The sequence below is a fragment of the Mobula hypostoma genome, chromosome 2, assembly GCF_963921235.1.
Source record: "Mobula hypostoma chromosome 2, sMobHyp1.1, whole genome shotgun sequence".
Taxonomy (NCBI): domain Eukaryota; kingdom Metazoa; phylum Chordata; class Chondrichthyes; order Myliobatiformes; family Myliobatidae; genus Mobula; species Mobula hypostoma.
The window spans coordinates 137,710,747-137,726,351 of NC_086098.1; the positions used below are offsets into that span (position 1 = coordinate 137,710,747).

General features: G+C 40.6%; 1 protein-coding gene across 3 annotated transcripts in view; it reads left to right on the forward strand.

Annotated features, from left to right (window-relative positions):
* Positions 1-15,605, forward strand: part of rev3l (REV3 like, DNA directed polymerase zeta catalytic subunit) — a 222,205-nt gene that overhangs the window by 172,852 nt on the left and 33,748 nt on the right. For all 3 annotated transcript variants that reach the window (XM_063040747.1, XM_063040749.1, XM_063040748.1), the window contains 4 exons: positions 1,388-1,529; positions 8,918-9,162; positions 14,050-14,158; positions 15,286-15,492. In XM_063040747.1, coding sequence (XP_062896817.1) covers positions 1,388-1,529; positions 8,918-9,162; positions 14,050-14,158; positions 15,286-15,492 — 703 coding nt within the window. The remainder of the gene's footprint in view (positions 1-1,387; positions 1,530-8,917; positions 9,163-14,049; positions 14,159-15,285; positions 15,493-15,605) is intronic.

Sequence of the window (15,605 nt, forward strand, 5' to 3'; positions counted from 1 at the left end):
ACCAAAACCAGAGTGACTTTGAACTTGGATTTACCGGCTTCCAGTCATTAGTGTTGAATTATTTTAGGACCACTTTCATGAGTTACAGGGTCACACAGCATAGAAACTGGCTCAGCTGCTTTAGCAAAGGTGCCTCCCTGGTACTAGTGCTATTTGTCCGCATTTGCCCCACATTTCTCTAAACCAGGGCTTCTCAACCTGGGGCCCATGGACCCCTCAGTTAATGGTCTGTGGCATTTAAAAAAAAATGATTGGGAACACCTGCTCTTAAACCATTTTTTTCTCCATATACCTGTCTAAATGTCCTTAAACTGGCTTCTAAATTTTACTGGCTTCTACCACTACTGATAGCTCTTTCCACATACCCACCAATCTCTCTGTGGAAATACCTACCCCTCAAGTTCCCTTTAATGTTTTCCCCTCTCTCCTTAAATCTCTGTTGCAAGTTTCTTCTTCTAACTCAAGCTCTCTAGTTCTAGTAATATCTCTGCAATTTATTTCTTTACTCTTTTGAGCTTACTGGCACCCCTTCTACAGCGAGGCAACAGTAACTACAACTGTGGTCTCACCAACATCTTGTACATTTATATCATGATGTCCCAGCACTTGTACTCAGTACCCTTTATGATGAAGGCAAGCATTTTCAATGGTGTCTTCATCTCCCTGTCTACCTGTGCTGCACTTTCAAAGAACTTTATCTTATACTCCTACGTCTTTCTAATTGATTATTTTTAAGAAATATATTTGCATTCAGCCTTGGTATAAACCCCAAATGCAAATGTCATTAATATTCATAAAAATTGTAACTGCTTTCATAAACCAAAGCATTCGAAGTCCTTCCCATTGTCACGGTTTCAGACCATTTTAAACATTAAATGCTGGCTGTCTGGCAGCCCTCTCCGAGCTCCGGGAATGAATAGGGGTATAAATTGTAAGAGTTGTTTTTACCATAATTTGAATGTGAATTTTGGTATCTGGCAACTGTATATATGAAACTCGGAGAAAGCAAATGTTCCTGTCTTCCTATTAATTTGATACTGAAACTTTAACATGTGGCCCTTACGTACTTTAAGCCTGAGAAGAATGAATAATTGGAGAGGACTGAAGTTTCCAAGCAGGTTCTTTCAGATCTAAAATAGGGAATATTCCACATATCCTTAAGGGTTCCCAACCTGGGGTCCATGGTCCTCTTGCTTAATGGTATTGGTCCATGGCATAAAGTTTGGGAACACCTGCATTAGAGAAAATAACTTGGCACTCATTTTTCCCTCCTTCCACTGTGCATTTCTGTCATCAGAATCATTTTGTGGTATAATAAGAATGTAAAAATAATTCCTATACAAAAGTCTGCAATGAGAACAGTAGATCCATTTCTTATCTATTACAGATGGAAGATGATTGATCACTATATTTGCCGTGTGCGTGGAAACCTAAAGTTACTGGAGCAGTTGGATATGATTGGAAGAACAAGCGAATTGGCGCGTCTCTTTGGCATCTTATTCTACCACGTGCTGACGAGAGGTTCACAGGTTAATGGTTATCTTTCAAATTGTGTGTCTGATGCAGAAAGTTTTACACAGAACAGAAGTGCACTGGTGCAGACCCTTCACCCCATGATGTGTGTGCCAACTATGCCAGCAATTGAAACTGCACATCTGCCTGCACATGGTCTATACCCCTCAGTTCCCTGTCTGGTCAGTTGTCTATCTAAATGCCTCTTAATCATTGTTACATTATCTTCATCCACCACATCCCCTGGCAGAGCCTTTCAGGCACCTACCACTCTCAAGATCACCCAAGTCATACAACTCGGAACATAACGAATGAACCAATCTGTATGCAAAAAAACACAACTTCCCATCTTAATCTCCTTTAAACTTTCCCTTCTCATATTTGAACCATTCCCTCTAGTATTTGACATTTCCATTCTGGAAAAAGGACTGACTTTTGACCCTATCTTTGCCCTTCACAATATTACATACAGGTCACCCCTCAACCTCTGATGCTCCAGGGAAAACATTCCTAGTTTGTCCAACCTTTCCTTATAGCTAATATTCTCTAATCAAAGCAACATCCTCGTGGTAAACTGCTTCTGCACCCTCTCCATAGTCTCCATATCCTTCCTTTAATGCAGCAACTGGAGCTTTGGTCAATGCTCTAAATGTGGTTTCACCAAAGTTTTACACAGCTGCAAAATGCTTTCCTGACTTTTATTATAAACACCGTGATTGATGCAGGAAAAGATGCTGTACACCCAGTCTACTTGTGTTGCCATGTACAAGAACCTATGGGCTTCCACTTCAAGACCCCTCAGTATGTCAGTGCTCCTAAGGGTCTTGTCATTTACTGTACATTTCTTACATTTGACAACATATTATATCTTGCCATTTAGTTAAAAATTCAATCTGAATCCATAAAGTGTTTGAAAACTTTTTAAAAAGCTGTTAAGGTAACGTGTTGAAAACATCTGAATGAGATTTGCCTTTCACTTATTTATAGCTTCTAGTTAATTAAATTCCCATAATGCGTTCTTACATAAAGTAGGAAACAGATTATAATTCTGAGTAACACACCCAAAATGCTGGTGGAACGCAGCAGGCCAGGCAGCATCTATTGGAAGAGGTACCATCGATGTTTCGGGCCAAGGGTCAAGGGTCCTGATGCAGGCTCTCGGCCCGAAACGTCGACTGTACATCTTCCAATAGATGCTGCCTGGCCTGCTGCGTTCCACCAGCATTCTGGGTGTGTTACTTGAATTTCCAGCATCTGCAGATTTCCTCGTGTTTGTGTTTATAATTCTGAGTAAGCTCGGGCTGATGAACCATTGAGTATGGTGTGCACAGTAGTTATTAACTTTTAAGAGTAAAGCTTTTATTGCACTAATATATTTTCTCCCCTGTCATTTCCTTTTCCTAAATTAAACACTACTTCTGCATGTGGTCTATATCCCTCAATTCCCTGCTTGTTCCTTAATCCCTCAATTCTCACCTGTTCATGTGTATATGTAAATGCCTCTTAAATGTTGCTGTCATATTTGTTTCCACTGTAAAACACTGTGTACATGATAGGCTGCATTAAGTTATGGAGAATAACTAATATTGATTTATATACTGGTTGATTGAAACTTGTTATATTGAAAAACTATGTAATGATATTAAGATACTGAAAAGGGTAAATGTTTCTCGTGTGGAATTGTAGACATCACATTTTGACCGAGCTATTTCAAAAAGGAGACATTGAATGGAGATGTGTAAACAGAGCACATGGCCAAGTGGTTAGGGCATTGGACTAGCTACCTGAAGGTCGTGAGTTCGAGCCCCAGCCGAGGGAATGTGTTGTGTCCTTGAGCAAGGCACTTAATCACACATTGCTCTGCGATGACACTGGTGTCAAGCTGTATGCCTTTCCCTTGGACAACATTGGTGTCATGGAGAGGGGAGACTTGCAGCATGGACAACTGCTGGTCTTCCATACAACCTTGCCCAGGCCTGCGCCCTGGAGAGTGAAGTCTTTCCAGGCGCAGATCCATGGTCTCGCAAGACTAATGGATGCCTTTAAACAGAATTTAAGTTGAACTTAACTGTCATTAGATTGTTTTTTTTTCCTCCTCGTACTGTTGGCCACTGCTTTTCCTGATGTGTTAATTACTTGCATGTGTGATGTATGGAGTAAGATTTCAAAATTTATTCAAAACTTGGATGTGTGATGAACATTCAGAAAGATAGAGATAATCTTCAGTGCAGAGAATACTTAACGGGGAAAAAACTACATGGTTAAGTGTTAAGAGCTGGGAGTTCGGACTGACTTAATTGCTCTTGCAAAGAGCAAATGTGTGTTAATTTGTGATAATGACTTTGTGTCCTAGATGGATGAAAGTAGTGTGAGGATCCAAATTGAGGAAATGCAGTCCTAGAGGGTTTATGGTTGGAAGAAGTTAGAAATTATGGAGAGGTGTGGCTATGAAACGACTTGAATACGGATCAGAAATTTAAAATCAGGTAGTTGGTAGGCCAACAGAATTATGAAATGTTAGAAGAGGATAGATAGAGGGAAATTGTTTCTTTAAGGGATATTGCTTGGGCAGAGATTAAAATATTTTAGCAAAGTTGCAATGGAAATATGAGGCAAATCTTTATTCAGAGGCCCCTGTATGTACTTCCCTTTTTTTGGACAGCAAACCTAACCAGTTTCACTCCACCACCACCCTTCTCTGTTTGGCAAAACTGGTTCTTACTGAGAACAACTTTTTCAGCTCCTCCCACTTTCTCCAAATCAAAGGTATAGCCATGGAGATTCACATGGGTCCCAGCTATGCTTGCCTTTTTGTTGGTTATGTGGAATAGTCCAAGTCCCAACTCCACTACATTGATAACTGCATTGGTGCAGCTTCCTGCACTCATGCTGAACTTGTTAATTTCATCAACATTGCCTCCAAGTTTTACTTGGGCCATTTCTAACACCTCTCTCCCCTTGCTTGATCTATCTATCTCCATCTCCAGTGACATCCTTTACAAATCCACTGACTCTGTTAGGTTGACTATACTACTTATAAAAATGTTGCTCCCTTCACTCCTTCCTCAGTCTCTGCCACATCTGTTCTCAGGTTGAGACTTTCCATTCTAGAATATTTAAGACATCCTTTTTTTTCCCCCCAAAATATCAGGGTTTCCCTTCCACCACCACCAATGCTGCCCTCTTCTGCATCTCCATTTCCCACACATCTGACCTCACCCCCCATCCCCCTCCCTCTGACATAACATCTCTGCATCTAGCACATTATTTTCTACAGCTACCACCATCTCCAACTGGATCCTATCACTAAGTACTTAAGTACATCTTCTTCTCTCGCCCCCTCCGCCACTTCACCACTTTCCATAGGGATTGCTCTCCACGTGACCCCCTTTCCATTCATCCCTCTCCAGAGATCTCCTCCTGGCCGTTATGCTTACAACAGCCACTACACCACCATCCTCGCCACCATTCAAGACCCTAAACAATCCTCCCAGGTGAGGCCACACTTCACCTGCGAAGCTTTTGGAGTCATCTGTTGTAACTGCCGCTTTCGGTGCGGTCTGCTTGACATCTTAAGACCTGATGCAGTTTCGGTCACTGCTTCATTGAACACCTTTGTTCGGAATGCTGAAAAGGGCAGGATCTCCCAGTGACCACCCATTTCAATTCGACTTGTCATTTCAATTCAGACTTAACTGTCCATGGCCACTTCTACTGCCACAAATGAAGCCAAACAGGTTGGAGGAACAACACCTCATTCCGTCTGGGTAGCTTCCAAACTGATGGCAAGAACATGATTTCTGTAACTTCTGGGAAATATTTCACTTTTTTGACTTTCCCTCCCACTTGATCTATTTTTCTATTCTCCGTTCTGTTTATCCTCTTAGCCCATCTCTTCTCCCCCACCCTCATGACCTGCCTGTCAACTCCCACTGGTTCCCCACCACTTTCCCTTCATTCCATGGTCCACAGTCCTCGCCTATTAGATTCTTTGTTTTTCAGCCCTTTACCTCTTGCACCCTAGCTTCTTAATCATCTCCCCCCTTCCCCCACCCACCCACCCACTTCCTCCCCTCACCTGGTCTCACCTATTACTGCCAGCTCATAGTCCCTCTCTCCCCCCCCCCCACCTTATTCTGGCTTTTGCCCCCTTCCTTTTCCATCCTGATTAAGGGTCTCAGCCTGAAATGTAAATTGTTTATTTCCCTCCATAGATGCTGCCTGACTTGCTGAGTTCCCCCAGCATTTTGTTTGTGTTGTTTATTCAGAATTAATTTGATTCATATGGGTGATGAGAGTAGAATTGATCAGTATCTTAAAGGAAATTAGACAGGCAATGCAGGGAGGATAATTAGGAAAGTTGTGAAGGAATAGCGCAGTAATGCATTTGACAGGATCTCTTGACTAGAAATTGACATAGATATAGATTGGGCCAAATGGCAGTGTCCTTTGGTAGAGCAATTCTATAATACTGTGATGAATGAATGCATCTTTGCAAATTAAAGCACCCTGAATTTTGGATGTGCTCTATTTAACAGAGTGTAGAACTTAATAGCCAGAGAGGCAAGACTTTTATTTTTTGCACAGATTCCACAAAATTGTAAACTATGACAAGTCAAATTATTTTTGTTTTACTGATGGTAGACTTTTCAAGAATTTCAAAAGTTGCAGGTGCTAGGAATCTGAAAAGGAAACAGAAAATACTTCAGCATATTTGGAAATTTAAACAGAATAAGTATTTTAAGTCAAAGGCCTTCATCAAAACGGGGGCAGAGAAAACACAAACAAAATAAATTCTGCAGATGTAAAAAATCTTGTGCAACACACACAAAATACTGAAGGGACTTAAGCAAATCAGACAGCGTCTATGGAGTGGAATAAGCAGTCGGTGTTTCAGGCAGAGGCCCTTCATCACAACTGGAGAGGAAGGGGGCAGAAGTCAGAATAAGAAGGTGGGGGGATGGGAAGGAGTAGAAGCTGGCAGGTGATGAGAGAGACCAAGTGAGGAGGAAGGTGGATGGTTGGGGGAGAGGATTGAAATAAGAAGCTGGGGAGGGAATAGATGGAAGCGGTAAAGGGCTGCAGAACTGAAGAGAAAACAACCTAGTGTCAAACTGCAAGGAACGTTGGGAAGGAGGAATAGGACGAAGGGCATTCTTCTGCTCAGGTGAAGTCATGGTTGCCATGGGGATAAGCTGTAAACAAAGTCACCTGGTAGGTCAATGGGAGCAGTTTTGGAGGGAAAATATGGTTCTTTTTAATTAAAGAAATGAGGGCAATTAGAGAGTGAGAACACAAGAGTAGAATTCAAGTGTTATGAAATGCAGGACTACAAGATGTCACTCACTACAATAAAAACCCATCCTGAGATGTTAAAAGCTAATAGGAGAGGTAGTCATTTTACTCTTGTATTGCATGCCTCTTTGGTAGAGCAGTGTAAACTCTTCTGCTTCAAAGTTTGGTTGTTTCTGTTATGGTTTCTCCAGTTGTTGAAGCTTCCCAAGCCCCAACAAGTCACATAAATGGGCCCCTCAGCCCAGCGTCCATATCGCCCAAGGTGACTTCCAGAGCTTGTGCTAATTAGTCATAGTCATAGTTTATTGATCCCGGGGGAAATTGGTTTTCGTTACAGTTGCACCATAAATAATTAAATAGTAATAAAACCATAAATAGTTAAATAGTAATATGTAAATTATGCCAGGAAATAAGTCCAGGACCAGCCTGTTGGCTCAGGGTGTCTGACCCTCTAAGGGAGGAGTTGTAAAGCTTGATGGCCACAGGCAGGAATGACCTCCTATGACGCTCTGTGTTGCATCTCGGTGGAATGAGTCTCTGGCTGAATGTACTCCTGTGCCCAACCAGCACATTATGTAGTGGATGGGAGACATTATCCAAGATGGCATGCAACTTGGACAGCATCCTCTTTTCGGACACCACCGTGAGAGAGTCAAGTTCCATCGCCACAACATCACTGGCCTTACGAATGAGTTTGTTGATTCTGTTGGTGTCTGCTACCCTCAGCCTGCTGCCCCAGCACACAACAGCAAACATGATAGCACTGGCCACCACAGACTCATAGAACATCCTCAGCATCGTCCAGCAGATGTTAAAGGACCTCAGTGTCCTCAGGAAATAGAGACGGCTCTGACCCTTCTTGTAGACAGCCTCAGTGTTCTTTGACCAGTCCAGTTTATTGTCAATTCGTATCCCCAGGTATTTGTAATCCTCCACCATGTCCCCACTGACCCCCTGGATGGAAACAGGGGTCACTGATACCTTAGCTCTCCTCAGGTCTACCACCAGCTCCTTAGTCTTTTTCACATTAAGCTTCAGATAATTCTGCTCACACCATGTGACAAAAGTTGCCTGCATTTGACTAATATCCCTCTACACCTTTTTTATCCCTGTACCTGCCAAATGACTTTTAAACATTGCAATTGTACCCACTTCTTCCACCTCTGGCAGATTGTTCCATGTACCCACCACACACTGTGTGGAAAGAACAAGCATCTCAAGTTCTCTTTAAATCTTTCCCATCTCAACTAAACCTATGACCTCCAGTTTTATCCTTCCCTACCCTGGGGGAAAATCTGTGTACATCAACCTTGTCCATGCCCTCATGATTTTATAAACCTTTATAAGGTCATCCCTCAGGTAGATATGGTGGTGAAGAAGGCTTTTGACATACTGGCCTCATTAGGCAGGGTATTGAGTATAGAAGTTGGAAAATTATGTTGCAGTTGTACAAGATGTTGGTGAAGCTGCAACATGTTTATAGTTTTGGTTACCCTGTTAAAAGTTGTCATTAAGCTAGAATGAGTGAAAGGATGATTACTAGAATGTTGTCAGGACTCAAAGGCCTCAATTCCAGGAATGTCTCTGCTCAATATATCAGTGTGAGCAAACCTAATCAAAACAAAACCAGCTCCAAGGTCTGCACTGGCTGAATTAAATGTGATTAATATATGTTCAAATTAAAACAAAACTGTGTCTTCTTTCACTTTAAGCTGCTTGAAATAAAAGCACATTCTTGCTCTAACTAAATTAAGGCACCTCTTCATGTGGCAATTTCCAAAAGTTATTTCAAATTGAAGATGATCCATTCTTGCTTTAACCTTCATATTATTCCACTCATGATAGTGAGATGCTGCTGTCAATCTCTGGCAGACATCTCCAAAGTTATTCAGTCATTTAAAAACGTCTAATTTAAAGTAAATGTTTGATCAGTGTGCACACCTTGCTGTCACTGTGGTTGAATTGCCTATTGCCACTCGTGCCTTGGGTTGTCTTGAAGAATATCACTCAGATGGAAGTATCAATGCATTCAAGACAGGGAGAAGTTCAAATATCTATAAACCCAAACCTCTTTTGCTATCGTTGACTTAACATGTTCCTGTTTTTCCAGTATCGTGTGGAGTCGATGATGTTGCGTTTTGCCAAACCAATGAACTATATTGCTATAACTCCCAGCGTCCAGCAGCGATCTCGTATGAGAGCTCCTCAGTGCATTCCTCTTGTGATGGAACCTGAATCTCGCTTCTACAGCAACTCAGTCCTGGTTTTGGATTTCCAGTCCCTGTACCCCTCGATCATCATAGCTTACAACTATTGTTATTCCACATGCCTAGGCAACATTGACTACCTTGGGAAGTAAGATATTTCCCTTTTAATTATATACCCATTTCTGGCATCTGTGTGACCAATTAATTGCAGTGGGGTTGAATTGAGCTAGATTCAAAAAAAAATCTGTCATTCCAAATATAAGCTTTTGAACAGCTCCAAGATGAATTGTATTCTTCTACCACTACTACATTTGCTAGCATTTTATTGGCATAACTGAAGAAAGTGCCAGTTTGTAGTACTGGGGCAGCCAACATAAAAGTCAAAGAGTGGCCATATAATAGACCAAAAAAATAGTAGGAAGTTAGAGACTTGGGAAACTTTTAAAAACCAATAGAAGGCAACTCAGGAAAGTCATTAAGAAGGAAAAGGTGGAGTACAAGAATAAGCTAGCCAATAATATGAAAGAAGATACCAAATGTTTCTTCAGATACATAAAGTGTAAATGAGAGGCGAGAGTAGATATCAGATGACTGGAAAACGATGCTGGAAAGGTAATGGGGGACGTGGAAATCACAAATGAATTGAGTAAGTCTGTTGCATCGGTCTTCATTGTGGAAGACACTAACAGTTTGGTGGAAGTTTCAGGTGTCATGTGTGTGAAGTTACCATAACTAGAGAGAGGGTTCTTGGGAAACTGAAAGGTCTGAAGGTAGATAAGTAACCTGGACCAGCTGGTGTACACCCCAGGGTTCTGAAAGAGGTGGCTGAAGAGATCTGGGAGACATTAGTAATGATTTTTCAAGAATCACAAGATTAGGAAATAAATTCGGAAGATGAGAAAATTGCAAATACCATTCTTTTCTTCAAAAAGGGAGAGAAGCAGAAGAAAGGTAACTATGGGACTGTTGGAATGGATATTCAGGTATGGGGTCTCGGAGTACTTGGAGGCAGTTGTTAAAATAGGCTGTAGTCAGCATAGTTTCTTCAAGGAAGAATCTTGCCTGACAGATCTGTTGGAATTCATTGAAGAAATAACAAGCAGGATAGACAAAGCAGAATTGGTTGATGTTGTGTAATGGGATTTTCAGAAGGACTTTGACAAGGTGCCACACTTGAGGCTGTGACAAGCTACAAGCCCTTGGTATTACAGGAAAGATTCTAGTATGGGTAAAGCAATGGCTGATTGGCAGGAGGCAAAGAGTGAGGAAATGAAGGGAGCCTTTTCTGCCTGGCTGCCAGTGATTATTACTGTTCCACAGGGGTCTGTGTTAGATCTGATTATTTTTATGTTACATGCCAATAATTTGGATGATGGAATTGAGGGCTTTGTTACAAAGCTTGCAGACGATATGAAGATAGGTGGAGAGGCAGGTAGTTTTGAGGAAGCAGAGAGGCTACAGAAGGACTTAGATTGAGAGAATTGGCAAAGAGATGGCAGATGGAATACATTGTCAGGAAGGTGTTTAGTCATGTGGTAGAGAAACTGTAAAAGTTGACTAGTTTCTAAATGGAGAGAAAATACAAAAAAAAACTGAGGTACAAAGGGACTTGGAAGTCCTTGTGCAAGATCCCCTAAAGGTTAATTTGCATATTGAGTCTCTGGTGAGGAAGGCAATTGCAATGTTGGCATTCATTTCAAGAGGACTAGATTATAAAAGCAAGATGTAATGTTGTGGCTTTATAGAGCACTGGTGAGGCCTCACTTGGAGTATTGTAAGCAGTTTTGGGCCCCTTATCTTAGAAAGGATGTACTAAAACTGGAATGGCTTGCCATATGAAGAGTGTTTGATGCCTCTGGGCCTGTATTCATTAGAATTCAGAAGAATGAGGGGTGACCACATTGAAATGTAAGGAATGGTGAAAGGCTTTGATAGAATAAAAGTGGAGAGTATGTTTCCTATGATGGAAAAGTCAAAACCAGAGGACACAGCCTCAATAGAGGGGGATTAGTTTAGAATGGAGATGAGGAGGAATTTCTTTAGCCAAAGAGTGGTGAATCTGTGGAATTCTTGGCCTCCACAGCTGGCCTGTGGCAAAGTCTTTATGTATATTTATGGCAGAAGTTGATATATTCTTGATTAGTTAGGGCATTGAAGGAATATAGCGGGAAGGCTGGAGATAGGGCAGAGAGGAAATTTGGATCAGCCATGATGAAATGGTGGAGCAGACTGGATGGGCCAATGGCCCATCTGCTATATCTTATGGTCTTATTTACTTAGTCTTTGATGCAGCCGTGAAATGTTTTCTTTTTATAAAGTAAGAAAGTTTAATTTTGTGTGAGGAATGAAGTAAAGCTTCTCTGTGCATCTCCGTTAAAATCATTGTGTGCAGTTTGATATGTGGTTTATGATGCCCCTCAGATATGCAGCTGTTCGGGACAAAATGGGGCAATCCTTTTACTTTCAAACTATTAAGAAATATTCGCTTCGTTGTTTGCCAGCAAGTTGAGTTGTTGAATTGCCTGTCTGAAGTATGTTTATGTTTGGTGGGAATCTGCGGGTGATTTCAAAAGTATCTTTTCTTCCCACCCCATCCCAATCAGCAGCTATGCTCCCATCTAAAACCTGTGGGGAGTCCATCTGGATGCCATTCTCTAGCATCTCTGTGGCTTTTGATACTTATTCTGACTTGGAAGTACAAGCCATTTGAGTGTTTTGTTTTAGAACTGGAGAAAAAGAGGCTCTTGTGAAGATATAATTACCTCATCATTAACATCGTCCTCTTCTTAGCCCTTCACAATCTGTTAGGAAAAGTCTTACACAACACAAAAGCGGATTATAAAAACATATCACTTTTTGCATCAGTGGCACTGCAGTGGAAACTGCAAGTAGTTTCAAACTCATGCTCCCAGCACACATTCTGCACTCACAGAAAAGCTCACCAATGCTTTTACTTTCTAAGGAGGCTGAAGAGAGCTGGGTTGCACATCCAAACTCGTGTCACTCTACAGATACACAATAGAGAACATCCAACCATGCTGCATCACTGCATGGCACGGAAACTTCACTGCAGTGGACTGGAAGGATCTACCATGGACAACTGAAACTGCCCAAAAGCACTAGCCTACCCGCCATCGAGGCTATACAGTACTGCAAAAGTCTTGGGCACACTTTTTTAAAAAAAAATAAAATTCTGTTAAGATGCTTTCAAAAATAATGAAAAGTTTCTAACTGTCAAAAAAATTACTATCAAGTGCAGTAAACAGTAGAAATCTAAATCAAATCAATATTTCATGTGACCACCCTTTGCCTTTAAAACTGCATCAGTTCTCTTAGGTACACTATCATACTGTTTTTTTTAAAAGAAAATCAGCCGGTAGCTTGCTCCAATTCTCTTGGAGATATTTCCACAGTTCTTCTGTAGACTTTGGCTGTCTTGCTTATTTCTGTCTATCCAGGTAATCCCGGCTGTGTTTGGGGGAGTTGTCCTGCTGTAGAATAGAGGTGGCACTGATCAGATGTCTCCCTGATGGATGAGAATCTGCTTGTACTTGTCATCATTGAAGATTCCATTAATTCTGACCAAATCACCAACTCCTTTTGCAGAAATGCAGCCCAAACCTGCAGGGAAACTCCACTGTAATTCACTGTTGGCTGCAGACATTCATTCATGTAGCGCTCTCCAATTCTTTTATGGACAAACTGCCTCCTATTTGAGCCAAAAATTTCAAATTTTGACTCATCAGTCCAGAGTACTTGTTGCCATTGTTTTGCATCCCAGTCCTTGTGTTTTTGTGTGTAGATGACTCTCTCAGCTTTGTTTCCACTTCGAAGGAATGGCTTTTTGACAGCAACTCTTCCATGAAGACCACTTCTGACAAGACTTCTCTGGACTATCAGGGTGTACTTGGGTTCCAGTGGTTCTGTAAGTTCAGAGCTGATAGCAATGCTGGACTTCCAATTTAGAAGGGATGTCATTTTGATGTACCTCACATCTTTTGCACTGGGTTTCTGTGGCCAACCAATCTGATTTTGGTCCTGAACCTTGCCCGTTTCTTTATGCTGCTTCAGAAGAGCTTGAACAGCACATCTTGAAGCTTCTTTTTGCTGTGAAATTTCTGCTTGGGTGAGACCTTGCTGCTGCGGGAAGACCACCTTGTGTCTTGTTGCTATGCTCATCTTGCCATGGTGTAAGAAATGATGATTTTGAAGATTAGACTGTCACATTTGCCACACCCTCATCTTTTAGTTTAGTTGTCCTTTCCCTAATTTGATTCCTTCTACACCTGTTTCTGTTTGTTAGTCAGTTTAATCCATTCAACTCATTGTGTTATTGAGACACCTGTCTGGTATCTTTGGTTAATCATGTACTGAGTAATATACCTGAAAAATATTCAAGTTTTATTTGAAAAGTGGTCTTTTGATTCATATGTTAGTTTCTTTAATGAAATACAAAAAATTCTCTAACGTCTAACTGGGAATCTAAAATTTACTCTTCTACTGACACGCTAATGCAGAAGACAAAAAATAAACATCTGAAACAAAATTTTTTGTTAAAAAATCTACGATACCCAAGACTTTTGCACAGCACTGTATAGTGTATATAGAAAGGTGCTGGAAAAGAGCCAGTAACATCATGAAAGATCCACTCCCATCAGGGAGGAGTCTACGTAGCATCCACACTAGGACAACCAGACTCAAAAACAGTTACTTTCCCCAAGCAGTAAGGATGATAAATATTTCCACCCACTAACCCATCCCTCCATATCCCCCACAACAACTACTTGGTTAACTTGTGTACAGACACTCCTGTGCCTAGCATCATGCTATGGACGTACAGTCAATCTGTGTATATAAGATATCTTGTGTATTCATATTTATTGTGTTTTTATTATTGAGTTCTTTACCTTGTATATTTTTTGTGCTGTATTGGAACCAGAGTAACAATTACTTCATTCTCCTTTATACTTGTGTACTGGAAATAACATTAAACAATCTTGAATCTAAAACAATGTTTTTATTCATCTTTTATCAGAGAAGAAGAGTTTAAATTTGGCTGCACTTTCCAAAGAGTGCCTCCGGAATTACTTCACCAGCTCTGGAACGATATCACCATATCACCAAATGGGGTGGCCTTTGTTAAAGTATGAATTAAACATTGCTCTTAATATGGATGATATTAAAAGTAAAACAAGAAGAAGGGTATTCTTAAACCATGTACAAGTATTCGAATACTTCTTTCTCATTAGGAAGCCTGGTTGCTAAGTATCAAAGATGAATTTGCTAATGGCTACAATGAATTAAAGCCAAATCTTTGTCAAGGGCAGAATTCATTTGATAGATCTGGCCCACGTTTACCAAAAGTGGCTATACAACAAATGCTTTAAGCTTTTGTAATACTAATACTATTTTTGTATTAGGAAGAGCTGTTTGTACTGCATGTTTCATTGATCCTAAGCTTGTGTTCTCTTGAGCTTTCTCATATATGCCACATATTACTGAAAATAGATTACTTTGAAATTTTGCTGAGCAATAAAAACAAAGACTGATATAACTCAACATCACATTACTTGAAATGCTAGAAGTGGGCAAGAATACCATGGGACCTCTGCAGCCAAAAGAAGTTGCTCTATTAACCTGGTAAATATTGGCCTTGCTGCAGTATTTTTCTCTGAAAGAAAGCTTCTGTATGGCCTGATTGAAGTCTGTAAAATTGTGAGTCTGATGAATGTAGAGGTGTGCTTTTTGCTCAGAGTCCTAGGAGTAATGATAGTTAATTTGATGAGTTCACCAGAACCTCTTCCTAGAGTGTGAAACTCAAGCAGAGGACATAAATAACAGGCTGGGAAAGTAATGAGATACAAGAAAATCCAAGGATATAAGCAAGAGGGTGAATTGGAGAGGTGCATGGAGATTCAAATGTGAATGAACTGGTAAAAAGGAAGGCTAAGCAATATCTATGTGGTATATTGTAAGAGAAAAGCTCTATTTGTCAGAAATCTGCAATAAGGTGGAAAATGTTAGAAATAATCAGCAGGACGAGCAGCATCTGTGGAGAGAAAAACAGTTATTGGTTCAGGTCAGGTTGACATTACATTGAATTTTGATACCTGAAATGTTGAGCCTGTTTCTCCCTTCCCAGATGCTATCTGACCTGCTGAGTATTTCCAGCATTTTCTGTACATTAGTGTGAAGTTAAAAGCTTGAATATTTTTCTGGATTCATCATATTTTTTTTTGATTATTGTTATGTGTTGATATTGCTATTGTAGCCCTCTGTGCGAAAAGGAGTGTTACCGAACATGTTGGATGAGATACTGAAGACCAGGATAATGGTGAAGCAGACCATGAAAGGCAACAAGAAAGACAAAGCTCTCACAAAATTGCTTCATGCTCGACAGATGGGTCTGAAGCTCATTGCCAACTTTACTTATGGTTACACAGCTGCTAGCTTTTCTGGAAGAATGCCATGTGTCGAGGTACCTAAAATACACATATCTAATTCTCAATAAACAAGAGAAGAAGTCTGTAATTTACACATGCCAGCTGCCTTGTATTTTAAAAAATCAAATAATTATTTCATTAACAGTGC